This window comes from Xenopus laevis, chromosome 2L, assembly GCF_017654675.1.
Source record: "Xenopus laevis strain J_2021 chromosome 2L, Xenopus_laevis_v10.1, whole genome shotgun sequence".
In the NCBI taxonomy this organism is placed as follows: domain Eukaryota; kingdom Metazoa; phylum Chordata; class Amphibia; order Anura; family Pipidae; genus Xenopus; species Xenopus laevis.
In genome coordinates this window covers 1,552,740-1,567,314 of record NC_054373.1, presented here as the reverse complement: position 1 = coordinate 1,567,314, position 14,575 = coordinate 1,552,740, and the positions used below count along the sequence as shown (strand labels likewise).

General features: G+C 41.6%; 1 protein-coding gene across 1 annotated transcript in view; it reads right to left on the bottom strand.

Annotated features, from left to right (window-relative positions):
• Positions 1–9,261, bottom strand: part of tbx15.L (T-box 15 L homeolog) — a 40,399-nt gene extending 31,138 nt beyond the window's left edge. The window contains exon 1 of the mRNA XM_018245792.2: positions 8,815–9,261. Within this exon, the coding sequence (XP_018101281.1) occupies positions 8,815–9,010 (196 nt within the window). The 5' untranslated portion in view covers positions 9,011–9,261. The remainder of the gene's footprint in view (positions 1–8,814) is intronic.
• Positions 9,262–14,575: the final 5,314 nt, after the last annotated feature.

Sequence of the window (14,575 nt, the reverse complement as noted above, 5' to 3'; positions counted from 1 at the left end):
ATTTTGTATGGACCAATGGTCACAAATAGCCACATCCACAATCCAGACACTCATCAAAGTCTATAGGAGGCGTCTAGAGACTGTTACATTTGTAACTAAGTATTAATGTAATATCTCTGTTGGGGTGCACAAATGTATGCACCTGTCTAATTTAGTTATGATTCATATTGTATATTTTCTGTTAATCCAATAAACTTGATGTCACTGCTGAAATACTACTGTTTCCATAAGGCAAGTTATATATTAAAAGGAAGTTGCTACTTTGAAAGTTCAGCCAATGATAAACAAAACTGCAAAGAATTAAGAGGGGTTCCCAAACTTTTTCATATGACTGTATATAAATATTAATGAGAATAATGCCTTATTCCCAAAGTTTAGGGGGGCCTGTGATGCTTTTGCTGTGGGCCCAGTAACTGCCACTGACTGTAACAATCAAACCAACTCCCCAGTGGGAATAATTCTCTGTACAGTTTGGCACATAGAAGGTTAATGCTCACAGTGACACACAGACTGGGGGTGATTATACTGTAAGTGCAGTTGTGGGTGCAGAGGGGCAATACTCAGACTGGACCCCACATTTACAAATACCCTATATAAGGTGTGCCCCTCCCCCTATATATCTAACCCAGACTGTGAGTGGCTCATTAGCAGATGATTAGGGGAGATTTAGTTGCCTGGCGACTACTCGCCTCGACTTTGTGGCGACCAATCTCCCCAAATGCTTTCCCTCACTGTGCACTGGCTAAAATGAAAAATCGCCGGCGCTAATCACACGCAGCGATTCATTTTCCGAAGTCGCCTGAAGTTGCCTCGTGAGGAAACTTTGGGCAACTTCGGAAAACGAATCGTTGCGTGTGATTAGCGCCGGCGATTTTTCATTTTAGCCAGTGCACAGTGAGGGAAAGCGCTTGGGGAGATTGGTCGCCACAAAGACGAAGCGATTAGTTGCCAGGCGACTAAATCTCCCCAAAACGCCCAGTGTGACCTTACCCTAATGAGTCTTGTTTTAATGGGGGTGAGGTGTCAGTCTTATTCCTGGGATAATTAGGGGACGTCTCATATTCTACTGCAACAGCCGCTCTCCCTTATGCTCAATGTGAAACTTCCCCTGAAAGGCAAGGGTTAATGCTTACCAAGCAGCAGGAAAAGGGTTAATGCATCCTGTAGCGACAAAAAAGTTACAAGGGTAACCCCCCCCCCCATCCATCCAGCCCAAACCTGCAGGGTAAATTGGAAACAACTCACTGAGCAGCAACTAAAAATGTTTACATTTCCTGGACTTTCAGAGCAGCAGGGAAAGGGGTTAAATTCTGTTATAAAGCAACAGTGAAGGGGTTAAATCACCCAGGCCTGCAGAGGCAGCGTGACATGGGAAGGGTTAAACCAACCCCATAAAATTAATTTCACAGTAAAACCGTGTCTTGTGTGTTAGTTCCAGATATACACGTGTGTGAGTGTTTGAGTACAAGTTGTGAGTGTGCGAGTACAGGTGTGAGTGTGAATACAAGTGTGTGTTTGTGTGATGTACAAGTGAGTGAGTGTTCAAATAAAAGTGTATGAGTGTGCAAATAAAGTGTGTGAGTACAAGTGTGTGAGTGTGCAAATAAAGTGTGTGAGTGTGAGTACAAGTGCGTGAGTGTGCAAATAAAGTGTGTGAGTGTGAGTACAAGTGTGTGAGTGTGCAAATAAGTGTGTGAGTACATTTTCTTGCAATTCTCTATTATTCAGGAGAAAATTTCTCCACCAGAAGCAGTAAAATTATTTCACCCAAATTGCCAGTAAAGCTCCCCATAGACACGACAATTCTTCTTGCCGAACGACCGATTTTAGCAAAGTCCGACTAATCGAAATTATCGTGCGGTTAGTGGGATTCGAACGATCGTACATCTTACGATTTTTCGTGTGACATCTGTCAGGAAATAGATGGTCAGGTTAATAAACCTTTGTGGGTCCCAGTGTATCTATGTCTGCAGGGCCAAGCAGCCCCCCTTTGTTTTCCTGCCAAGGATTAATCCCTCTCTCTACTACTTTGTGTGCTTGGACCTCTGGTAATGGGGAGAGTGATAGATAGAGAGTGATAAAGGGATTGTTCACCTTTAAATTAACTGTTAGTAGGATGTAGAGAGGGGTATTCTACAACAATTCGCAATTGGTTTTCATTTTTATTATTTGTGGTTTTTGACTTATTTAGCTTTTTATTCAGCAGCTCTCCAGTTTGTAATCTCAGCCATCTGGTTGCTAGGGTCGAAATTCCCCTAGCAACCAGGCACTGATTTGAATAGGAGACTGGAATATGAATAGGAGAGGCCTGAATAGAAAGATGAGGAATAAAAAGTATTAATAATGTTAAATGTGTAGTTTTACAGAGAATTTGCCTTTTACATGGGGGTCAGTGAGAATTATTATGTGAATAAAACTTCTCCAGATGAAATGATTGAAACATCCCAACTACAGAGACTCTGACACCAGATATTCCTCTTTTTTTCATCTATAATAACGTGGTCTTTGCATTTGACTTGATATATTTTCCTCATGGTTTCCCATTACCGTTTGGATCCCCAATGTTCCTCTATGGGGGGGGGGGAGGCGGCCATATTTGTGCTGCATCAGTGTCAGACATTGTAACTGTCAGCTTGAGAAGTGACAGTCACGTTCATTACAAAAAAGTATCACCTTGTATTTCAGGGAACCTTTACTGTACATGAATATTTGGATCTTTACAATCACTAAAGTCCATTACAGCAACAGATCAGATCTTACTGTGTGTGACCAGTTGTAGCTGAGGACACATTGATCTTACATCACAGACAGACAGACAGACAGACACCACAGGGTCTCCCATTGGGTCTCAGCCAAGGACAATTCCCAACAGCCCATTGTATTCCCATCATGTTACTACTAGGGATGTGCTGAATCCACTATTTTGGATTCGGCCGAACCCTAAATCCTTTGCGAAAGATTCAGCCGAATACCGAACCGAATCCGAATCCTAATTTGCATATGCTAATTAGGGGTGGGAAGGGGAAAACATTTTTCTTTCCTTGTTTTGTGACAAAAAGTCACGAGATTTCCCTCCCCGCCCCTAATTTGCATATGCAAATTAGGATTCGGATTCGGTTCGGCCAGGCAGAAGGATTCGGCCGAATCTGAATCCTGCTGAAAAGTCCGAATCCTGGATTAGGTGCATCCCTAGACATGAGAGCCATTTTATAAGCCCTGTCTAAATATGTGGCCCTCAGTGGGATGTTCTGTGCGGGGCCCCAGGGGGCTCATCCGAGCAATGGAAATAAAGACTGACAGACAGTCATTGGCCAATATAACATTAACCACAAAAAAATGTTTTTCCAAGAATTCCAAAGAAATTGTGGGTGCCCCCTGTATGTGTACTTGCCCCGCCCTATGCACTTGGGTGCCATTGTATAGAATCCATGAGATCAGACCCAACCAGCATATTCATGATAAGAGTAAATTGTACATGAAAAGGGAATCACATGATTTCCATTTGGGCATTTGCTTGTAAAGTGAAATAGAGACAGACAGACAGACACAGAGACAAGGAGAGAGACAGACAGAGATGGAGAAAGAGAGACAGAGAGAAAGAAAGAAAGAAAGAAAGAAAGAAAGAAAGAAAGAAAGAAAGAAAGAAAGAAAGAAAGAAAGAAAGAAAGAAAGAAAGAAAGACAAAGACAGACAGAGAAACAGAAAGAGACAGACAGATGGAGAAAGAGAGACAGACAGAGAGACAGAGAGAAAGACAGGCAGAGAAACAGAGAGAGACAGACAGAGAGAAAGAAAGAAAGAGAGACAGACAGACAGAGAGACAGACAGACAAAGACAGGCAGAGAAACAGAGAGAGACAGACAAACAGAGAGACAGACAGACAGAGAGACAGACAGACACAGAAAGACAGAGAGACGGACAGACAAAGACAGGCAGAGAAACAGAGAGAAAGAGATAGAGAAACAGACAGAGACAGAGAGAAAGACAGACAGACAGAGAAAGACAGACAGACAGAGAGACAGACAGACAGACAGACAGACAGAGAAAGACAGATAGACAGAGAGACGGACAGACAAAGACAGGCAGAGAAACAGAGAGAGACAGACAGACAGAGAGACAGACATAGAGACAGACAGAGAAAGACAGAGAAACAGAGAGACAGACAGACAAAGAGACAGAGAGAGACAGAAAGACAGACAGAGAGATAGAGAGACAGTGAGACAGTTAGAGAAAGACAGACAGAGGGAGAGAGAGAGGTGGAAACAGAGACAGACAGAGTATAATATATAAGATAGAGATGAGAGAGATGCACATGAGCGATGCACCGTTACACAGACAGACAGACAGATCTGAATTACAGACCAATTGCAGGGAGTAAAGTAGATCGTTAGACTCAGGCCTCAGCAATAGAGAAAACTTTTGGTGGCCCCTGTGTGGCCCCATTTCGTTGATTTCCCTGGGACAAGTCTGACACTTCAGAGAATATAATTTATAGGGAACAAGTCGCACTTTAAATAACCGAATCGCCCGACCCGCTTCTCTCTCTGCCCAACAATTCGGCTCCGATCCTGATCCCGCGAACACCGCGAATAAATCGGGAATCGCCGTTTGCCCACAGCTCCAGTGACAGTGTCTGTGAGTGTCAGTGTGAGTGTGTGTGTGTGAGTGTCCGTGTGAGTGTCTGTGAGTGTGTGTGAGTGTGAGTGCCCGTGCCGTTAATTCAGTGCCCCCACTGCCCAACACAAGTAAATGTCACCCCTGCACCAAGTTATTGTCAGTCAGTTGAGGAGCCTCACAATAGGACTCCATGAGACTGAGACTGAGCGGAACCCACAGGGGGACAAATCTGCCCAAATTTCTCAACAGCCCCGACACATCAGCCTCTCCGACCCCTTATTTACTTCTATATCTATATTCCCTATAGTCCAGTCTATTCCATTACAGCCTGGGGGGGGGGGATTAACTACAGACAAACGTGGCAACAAGGAGTCAGTTGTACTGGCCCAGGGCACAAACTCAACGGAAACTCCCACTCGCCCTCATTTGTGTTTTCTTACAGCTACAAATATTCTCAATATAAAGACTTTTATATATTATACCATTTATTACATGATCTCATTTATTGTATCATTTATATTTTATATGATATCATTTATTATATTATTTATTACATTATATTAATCTATTACATGATATAATTTCCCCAGATTAGATTTTCTTCTATAAAAAGAACCAGTAACTTGTCGGTCCCGCTCACAATTTAGTCCCAAATCCCTTCAGTAAACTTTTATTTCTTTTATTCGTTCACTTTGATCCAAATCTCGTTTTTTTCTAATAAATACAAAGTGACCCGGAGAGAATAATAGAAGCTGAATGGGATTAGTTCACAGACTCAGTATTTACATCATTTTGGGTCATTTTCTACCTAATACTCCCCCTCCCCTATTTATTTACATTACACTTGGATTATTTGCCCTTTTTTATGCTCTGACACCATTTAGTACTCACCAATGGGATTGTTACTCACCAGTGGGATTGTTACTCACCAATGGGATTGTTACTCACCAGTGGGATTGTTACTCACCAATGGGATTGTTACTCACCAATGGGATTGTTACTCACCAATGGGATTGTTACTCACCAGTGGGATTGTTACTCACTGGGCTGCATCATAGAACTTTTATGGTTTCCCAGTGTATCAGTCCCAGGATTTTCTTATTTTCCCTAAATAGACACAATGTGCCCCCCAGTCTGATCCCCTTATTCCCGTCTGTCATTTCATCAACTAAATTATAGGAACCTTCTATTACTGAGTCTGTTATTTACCCCAAACTTTCCGCTTTATTACAAGGCTCCTCTTTACCTTAATTCCACATTATTTTATACAGTTTCTTGTTCACTTTATTCAACTTTTATACTTATTCTGCCCCATGTTCATATCACACAGGGCACTGTCTGGCATAGATACTCCTTTTATACTTACTTTATATTCACTGTATTTCTCCTAAATTATACTCACTGTATATCACTTTTATTAGATTCACTGTATATCTATTGTATTATATTCACTGTGTATCCGTTATATTATATTCACTATATATATATTATATGAAATGTATATCCATTTTATTACATTTACTGTATATCTCATTATATTATATTTACTGTATAGCTATTGTTTTATATTCACTGTATTTCTTCTATATTATACTCATTGTATATCTAGTTATATTATATTCACTTTATTTCCCTTTTATTATACTCACTGTTTGTATATCTATTACACTCACTGTATATCACTTTTATTTCATTCCCTCTGTATATTATAGTCACTGTATATGTATTATATTATATTCACTGTGTATTCGTTTTATTATATTCACTATATATTTATTATATGCAATGTATATCCATTTTATTAGATTTATTGTATATCTCATTATATTATTTTCACTGTATGTATCCTATATTACAGTCACTGTATATCTAAATATATTATATTCACTATAGATCCCTTTTATTATAGTCACTGTATATCTAATTCTATTCACTGTATATCCATTTTATTACATTCACTGTATATCTCATTATATTATATAATATAATAATATAATTATTATATTCACTATATATCCCTTTTATTATAATCACTGTATATCTAATTGTATTCACTGTATATTCATTTTATTACAGTTACTGTATATCTCATTATATTATATTCACTATATATCCCATTTATTGTAGTCACTGTATATCTTATTATATTCACTATGTATCCCTTTTATTACATTAACTGTATATCTCATTATATTCACTGTATATACACAGTGTTAAGGAAGATTTTCTGTATTTTAAATAAAAGACAATATTTGGGCAGATTTAGTCCATGGGAGAATATTTGATATACATAAGTAGAATGAATACTATAAAGGCTGTGAGGTTGGACTCGCTGTTTCTGAAATGATTTTATGTCTGAGGGGGAAGATAAATAACTATAGAATCCACTGGATTTGGATTTATTCGCATATTATTCACTTGTATCATTCGTAGCGATTTATTCTCCGCCTAATATCACATAGATACACAATATAATTATTTACACCGTATCCTGCTCCAGTTATTACATAGAAATAAATAGATACACAGCCCGAAATATCACATATTTGATATTAATAGATTTACACTGAGTCCTTCATTGGGCCTGAATCCCCAGGCATTACATTTATATATAATTATATACATTGAGTATTTCCCAATCATTTAAATCCCCCCAAATATTCCCCAGATATAAAGACACAGGTTTTTAAGCTGGATCTCCTAAATATTATGTTGGAATAAACTTATAAATCCATTGTGTCTGTTATAGGAACAGGTATATTACATAGATAAATAACAATAAATATATGGAATCCCCTCTGTTATTACATAAATATAAATAAACACCTTGTACTTCTCAGCCGCTCAATTTCCTCGGATATATCGAACATATATTGATATACATAGGGGTTTAATCCCCCCAAATTACAGAAATACTGCACAGACACACACTCATATAATATATATAGATAGATACAGACAGACATATATGATATTTATACACATTGTTGTGCCTATAGAACATATTCCCCAAATGTTACACATTAAATAAATATAATATATAGACCGTGCTCTTCATACAGACTCAATCCCCCAAATAATTCGATTAATATTATATATGTGTGTGTGTGTGTATAGTTGTTACTAGGGACTTATCCACATATATTACATGAATAAATAAATATTTACACTGTTACACAAACACATACCCTTGGCCAAATCTTCCCAAAATATCACAGTGATATTGATACACACTGAGGGCTTTCTATGGGCTGGAGACTCCCAAAGATATTACATACACTCACATATATATATATATACACACACACAGTTACACACCCACAGTAACACACACTCACACACATCAATATACACTCAGACATATTGTATATATTGTACTAATGTGTTTCCCTTCTGTTAGTGATTGTGCAGTTGTCACAGTTTTTCACACTCATTGACACGTCCGACAGCTCCGCGGGGCCACAAGCAACATGTGAGAATGACTGAGAGGTAAATGTGATGTGTGTGTAATTGTGTAATTGTGTGAGACTGTCAGTGACAAGGACACACTCATTCCCTTGTATTGACACAGTGACACACAGTCCAGGGACAGAGAAGTTTAATGAGTGGGTGGAAATGTCTCAGTCAGTGACTTTGTCCCGCGTGTAACACACTCAGTGCGAGTGAAAGAACTGGGGCAGGAGATGAAGCAGTGAGTGTGAGTGTGAGTGTGACCCAGAGAGACTGATGATAAAGAAACAAGCGAGTGTCCCGGTTCTGTCCAGTCTCAGGATCTGGTGCCAAGATGATTGTGTTAAAGCCCCGGAGTTAGAGTCCCACTTTCCCCAACTGTCAGGTCTGTGTCATTTATGTAGGAGAATTGGGGAGCGGGAAGATTGGGGGGTCGCCGATAATTGTCTCCAGTAAGAGGTTGGGGCGCCCCTACAATTCTCCTCCTGTCACTGGGGGACATCCCCCCCCCCCACACTTGTCCTGGTACCACCGACTCGTCGCACACAACTGCCTGGGGGCTCCTCTTGTTCTGGTCTGGGGGTCACACTCACCCCAATGTCAACAGTCTCACCCCTTGCCCCCCCCATATATATATATTCATATAGTGACCCTCAGCCCAGTATCCACACTCAGACTCACACTCAGACGAGTGAGGGGACTGGAGGTGTCCGACACTCACACAGGGGGAGACAAGTGGTTACTGACCGGGGTTGAGGTCCAGGCAGGGCCCCGAGTCTTCCCCGAGTTCCCCGCGGGGGCTGACACTTCCCATAGACAAATCCAAGCGTTTCTCGTCCCACTCGCGGATCTTGCGCTTCTTGTTGGCCCCAATGAGCGACTCTACAGAGAAGGCGTGAGCCCGGGAGCTGAGAGACACTGGGGACCTTCTCCTCTCGCTCATCTTCCTCCTCTCACTCCGCTCTGTCCCGGGGCCGGGGGGCCGCTACATGGGGGCAGAGAGCCGGGGGGCCGCGCTGTCTCCTCGTGCGATTGATCCGGACTGGGACAAACTTTCCTTCACTCGCGGGACACTGAGACTCGGGGAGGGACTGGGACCCCCCAGCAGCCCAATAGGGGGAGGAGTCAGACTCAGTCCTGGGGGGAGGGGCCAGATCAGTTCCGACTTGGACAAACCATTAACCCTTTCCTCTCAGCTGCCCCCCAGCCCCTCGGCTCTTATTCTTCTCTTGTGTCACCGACTCACTCACTTATTTCTACCCCCCCTCAGCACGAGGAGGAGGAGCCGCTGTCCACTACTACTTTATATCATGATACACTGCTGCCCCCCTGTTGTCTCCTTATATACTAGCACATCTCCCCCCAACACACTCACACTCATACTCACACTCACTTATACACATACACACAGACTAACACACACTCATAGACTGACACACTCACACTCACAGACTGTCTGACACACACTCACTTATACACATACACACAGACTAACACACACACTCACAGACTGACACTCACTCACACTCTCACCCACTCACACTCACTTATACACACTCATAGACTGACACATTCACACTCACACTCACAGACTGTCTGACACTCATTCACACTCACACTCACTTATACACACTCATAGACTGACAAAGTCACAGAAAGACACACTCACACTCACAGACTCACTCACACACTCTCTACAATCCACAGCCTGACACTCACTAACAGCAACAACTAGACTGACCCACAGTGATTGTCACTGACACACAATGACTGTTACACACACACCTCATTTACACAATTACACAAAGACACAACTGGAAATAGAGGGACATTATCATTAAACACAAGGGTTAATAAGTCTCTTGTACAACTGCACAACTTGCCTGTCAGAGAAACTGCAACTTCTAATCATCACATAGGGGGGTTATAGCCCCCCCCAACAGCCTTTATTATAATCCGACCCATCTCTATCTATAGGGGGTCCTGTATAAAGGGACATTTTCACCCCTCCCCAGAGGACAATTATTCGCTGATTGTTACAAATTCCCACAATGTGACACAAGGTCAGACTCACCGGCAGCCCCTGGGCTCTAAACTCCCCCAATATCAATCAGCCACTGGGCAGGGCTCTGTTATATCAGACACACAATGATGGGGTGTTACTGAAATATCGGAATTTTATTTAGGATCTTATATAAATACCCATGAGGCAGAATTTGGGGATTTTATTTAAACACCCACTGGGCAGAATTATTTATCAATTTTATTTCTTCACAATTCATTTGCATTTTGTCACATATCAGATGTAACAGATTTATTCTGAAAATGATCAGAAACTAAGAAAATTGTTTCGAAACATAAATCGATATTTCCGGTTTATTTCAGGTATTTGTACCCCAACCCCGGGCACAGAATCCCCCGACACCCTGTTATACACAGTAACAATCTCACCTTACAGGTGTTGTTCACCTTTAAATTAACTGTTAGTATGATGTAGAGAGGGATATTCTGAGACAATTTGTAATTGGTTTTAATTTTTTATTATTTGTGGTTTTTGACTTATTTAGCTTTTTATTCAGCAGCTCTCCAGTTTGTCATTTCAGCCATCTGGTTGCTAGGGTCCAAATTCCCCTAGCAACCATGCACTGATTTGAATATGAATAGAAGAGTGAATAAAAAATTGAGTAATAAAAAGTCACAATAACAATACATTTGCAGCCTTAAATAGCATTTGTTTTTAGCTGGGGTCAGTGACCCCCATTTGAAAACTGTAAAGAGTCACAAGAAGAAGGCAAATAATGAAAAAGCTATAAAAAAATAAATAACAAAGACCAATTGAAAAGTTGCTTAGAAATATCCATTCTATAATATACTAAAAATGAACTGAAAGGTGAACCCCCCCATTTAATAACTGCAGGGAGAATCCACTGGAACCTTCTGCCCCTTCACTTCCCTGACCCCTCTCTACTTACCGACCCAGTGATGAGCTGAACTATTTCTGGGGAGATGATCATATTGAATTAATATAAATATCCCCTGTTTGTGTGGGGGGGGGGAGTTTTTGCTTTAATAAAATAAAATATATATGAATTTATTATAATAGAGAGATGCTCTTGGGGGGCATAGGCTCCGGTGTAGAGATGATTTCCATATAATCAGACGTTATTATGGGGTCTGTAAGGAAAAGAGAGGGGAAAGTAAAATGAGCCGAGACTGACACTTTGCAGAAGGAAAGAAGAGATGGTTATTACTGTGTTGGTGGCAGCGAGCACAGCAGCCCTACTAACCCTAATTCTACCAACCCTAACCTTACTAACCCTAATTCTACTAATCGTAACCTTTCTAACCCTACTAACCCTAATCCTAATAACCCTAATCCTACTAGCCCTAACCCTAATCCTTACCTTACTAACATTAATTCTACTAACCCTAATTCTACTAACCCTACAAACTACAATCCTACTAACCCCATTACTACTAACCCTACTAATCCTATTAACCCTAATTTTACTAACTCTAATCCTACTAACCCTAATCCTACTAGCCCTAACCCTAATCCTTACCTTACTAACACTAATTCTACTAACCCTAATACTAATAACCCTAATCCTACTAACCAAGATAACCAGATAGTCGCAATAAAATGGCACAAGTTGTTTTTCTTTGACCTCTGGGAACTGAAATAAAATCTTACTGATTTTAACTTCCAGTCATTACTCACCGAGAGAGAGAGAGAGAGAGGCTCAGGCTGCAGTTCCACGAGATTCCTATCAATATAAAGAATTAATTAATCAATATGGCAGCACCAATGAGCCAACATCTCAGCAAGTGATTCAGGCCCAGTTAGTCCATCACATCATTTATAGTCTCATTATTATCCTTTATATGTGACCAACTGATGATTCTCTTTACTGACATCTTCATTTATCAATATACAAATAAGGGATCAGGTTTCATTCTAAGTGAGTTCCCCATATCCAGGTGTGTAAGTGTAATAAGTGTAATACAAAAAGTGTAAGTGTCTGGGATGAATTTGCCCCAGTAATTTACCCCGCTGCCTCTTTCCCTTATTCACAAGTTCTTTTTACCCCGCACGAATCAATCAGTAAATCCAATAGAGAACAGGTCGCTGTGCCTTTAAATAAACGTTCTTGTAGCGCAAACACCGCAGCAGCTCAGGTCAGATTTGGAGGCTGCGCTCTCCCCCTGCTGGAGGGAACCGAGTACTGCAACCACTTCCTGACTGAGCTCCCATAGACTATTGGCATTTCCTTTTCCTCTCTCTATTCACACAGGTTATACTCCTCCTCTGTATTCACTCACTTCTACACATTAGGTTTTGTTAAATGGGATGTTCACCAGGGGAAGGAACATATGGTGTCACAGAGAGGGGGATAAATACAGGGAACAGACTCCCAGCAGGGGTGGTAGGACTAATACAGTAAAGGAATAGGAGGGAGAGTGAAAGGGGGATAGATACAGGGAACAGACTCCCAGCAGGGGTGGTAGGACTAATACAGTAAAGGAATAGGAGGGAGAGTGAAAGGGAACATAAGGAAGTGATACTTTACAGAAAGGGGGATAGATACAGGGAACAGACTCCCAGCAGGGGTGGTGGAAGAAATATGGAAGAGGAGGGAGTGAGCAGGGCAGGAGACATGGAAGGATGGGAGAGCAATAGAATGTAGGGGAGCAGGAGAGAGGGGTGACACTGAGTTATAACATGGTTGCCATAACAACCACCAAAAGTGAAATGAGAAGGAATCACCCCAGGACATTACATAAAAGGACAGTGTAATTAGGGGAAGGTGATGCTTGAGCTTCTTTGGATTTATGAAGATGCCCAGGTGAGAGTCATTAGGTGCATGGGACAGGTATTGGGGGACACACACAGAGGCCCAAATAGCCCCGAAGTGCCCATAAATAGTATTTATAGCAACTTACAGTAACCCACCTGGGCATAGACTTTTACATGGGAGGGGGGAATTCTGCCTTGTGTAACTATTACTCACTATTACACTGTGTTGTGCAACTATAACACACTGATACACTTGTGGGGGGGGGGAAGGGGTCGGGGGCAATCAGGTTTCTGGGAGCTCAGAAGAGTCAGTTCAGATTCCTCTTAGTCTGGAGCTACTGGTGCTTTGGCCCTGGCCGACCCCTCTGTCCCTCTGTAGGTGTTAAATGATATGTAAGTGTGTGACATTGTGTTACTGTCACATTGTGTTACTGTCACATTGTGTTACTGTCATTAAAGCCTAATAGTCCCCAGATACTGCCTTTGTTCTGCAGCCCCCAGGCCAAGGGAAACCCGACCTATTGACTCGTCCGCTCCAAGAAATTAGAGGTAAGAAAAGTCTGATGACTCCGGGCCCCGGGGCCCAAAATGGGACAAGTCCCTGGATCAACTTGTACTATGAGCTATCTCCCATATCCCTGTATTCCCTTACTTACTAAACACCATCCAACCCCTTCTTATACCTATCTAATGTATCAGCCTGTACCCCTGATTCACTTCCCAGCTCTCCCTGTAACACCCCTTTCCCTCCTCTAATCTCATTGGCTCCCTCCTGTCTGCTGGGAGGAGCTACTGGTGAATAAAGCATCCGACCCTTCCTTGTACCTATCTAATGTATCAGCCTGTACCACTGATTCAGGGAGACAATTCCACATCTTCACAGCTCTCACTGTAACAAACCCCTTCCCAATATTTAGGCGGAACCTCTTTTCTTCTAATGGGAATGGGTGACCTTGTGTCACCTACTGGTAAATAAATCATTAGAGAGATTATTATATGATCCCCTTATATATTTATACATAGTTATCATATCACCCCTTAAGCGCCTCTTCTCCAGAGTGAACATCCCCAATTTGGCCAGTCTTTCCTCATAGCTAAGATTTTCCCTTTACCAGCTTAGTTGCCCTTCTCTGTCCCCTCTCTAATACAATAATGTCCTGTTTGAGTGATGGAGACAAAACTGTAGGGCATATTCTAGATGGGGCCTTACCAGTGCTCTATACAGTGGGACCCCCTCCTCCCGTGACTCTCTGCCCCATTTAATACAAGTCAAGACCTTATTTGCCCTTGATGCTGCTGACTGGCATTACTTGCTACAGACAAGTTTATTATCTACAAGGACTCCAAGCTCCGTCTCCATTATGGATTTGCCTAGTGCAGTCCCATTAAGGGTATAAGTGGATATTGTTACATCCCAGGTGCAGGACTTTACATTTATCAACATTGAATCTCATTTGCCACTTAGCTGCCCAGATTGCCAGTTAGTCAAGATCCTGTTGCAAGTGCCACATCCTGGATGGAATTAATTGGGCTGATAGTTTTGTCTCATCTGCAAACACTGATACATTACTTACAATCCCCTCCCCTAAGTCATTAATAAACAAGTTAAATAAAAGTGGCCCCAATACTGAGCCCTGAGGGACCCCACTAAGAACCTTACTCCAAGTAGAGAATGTCCCATTAACAACCACCCTCTGTACCCGATCCTGT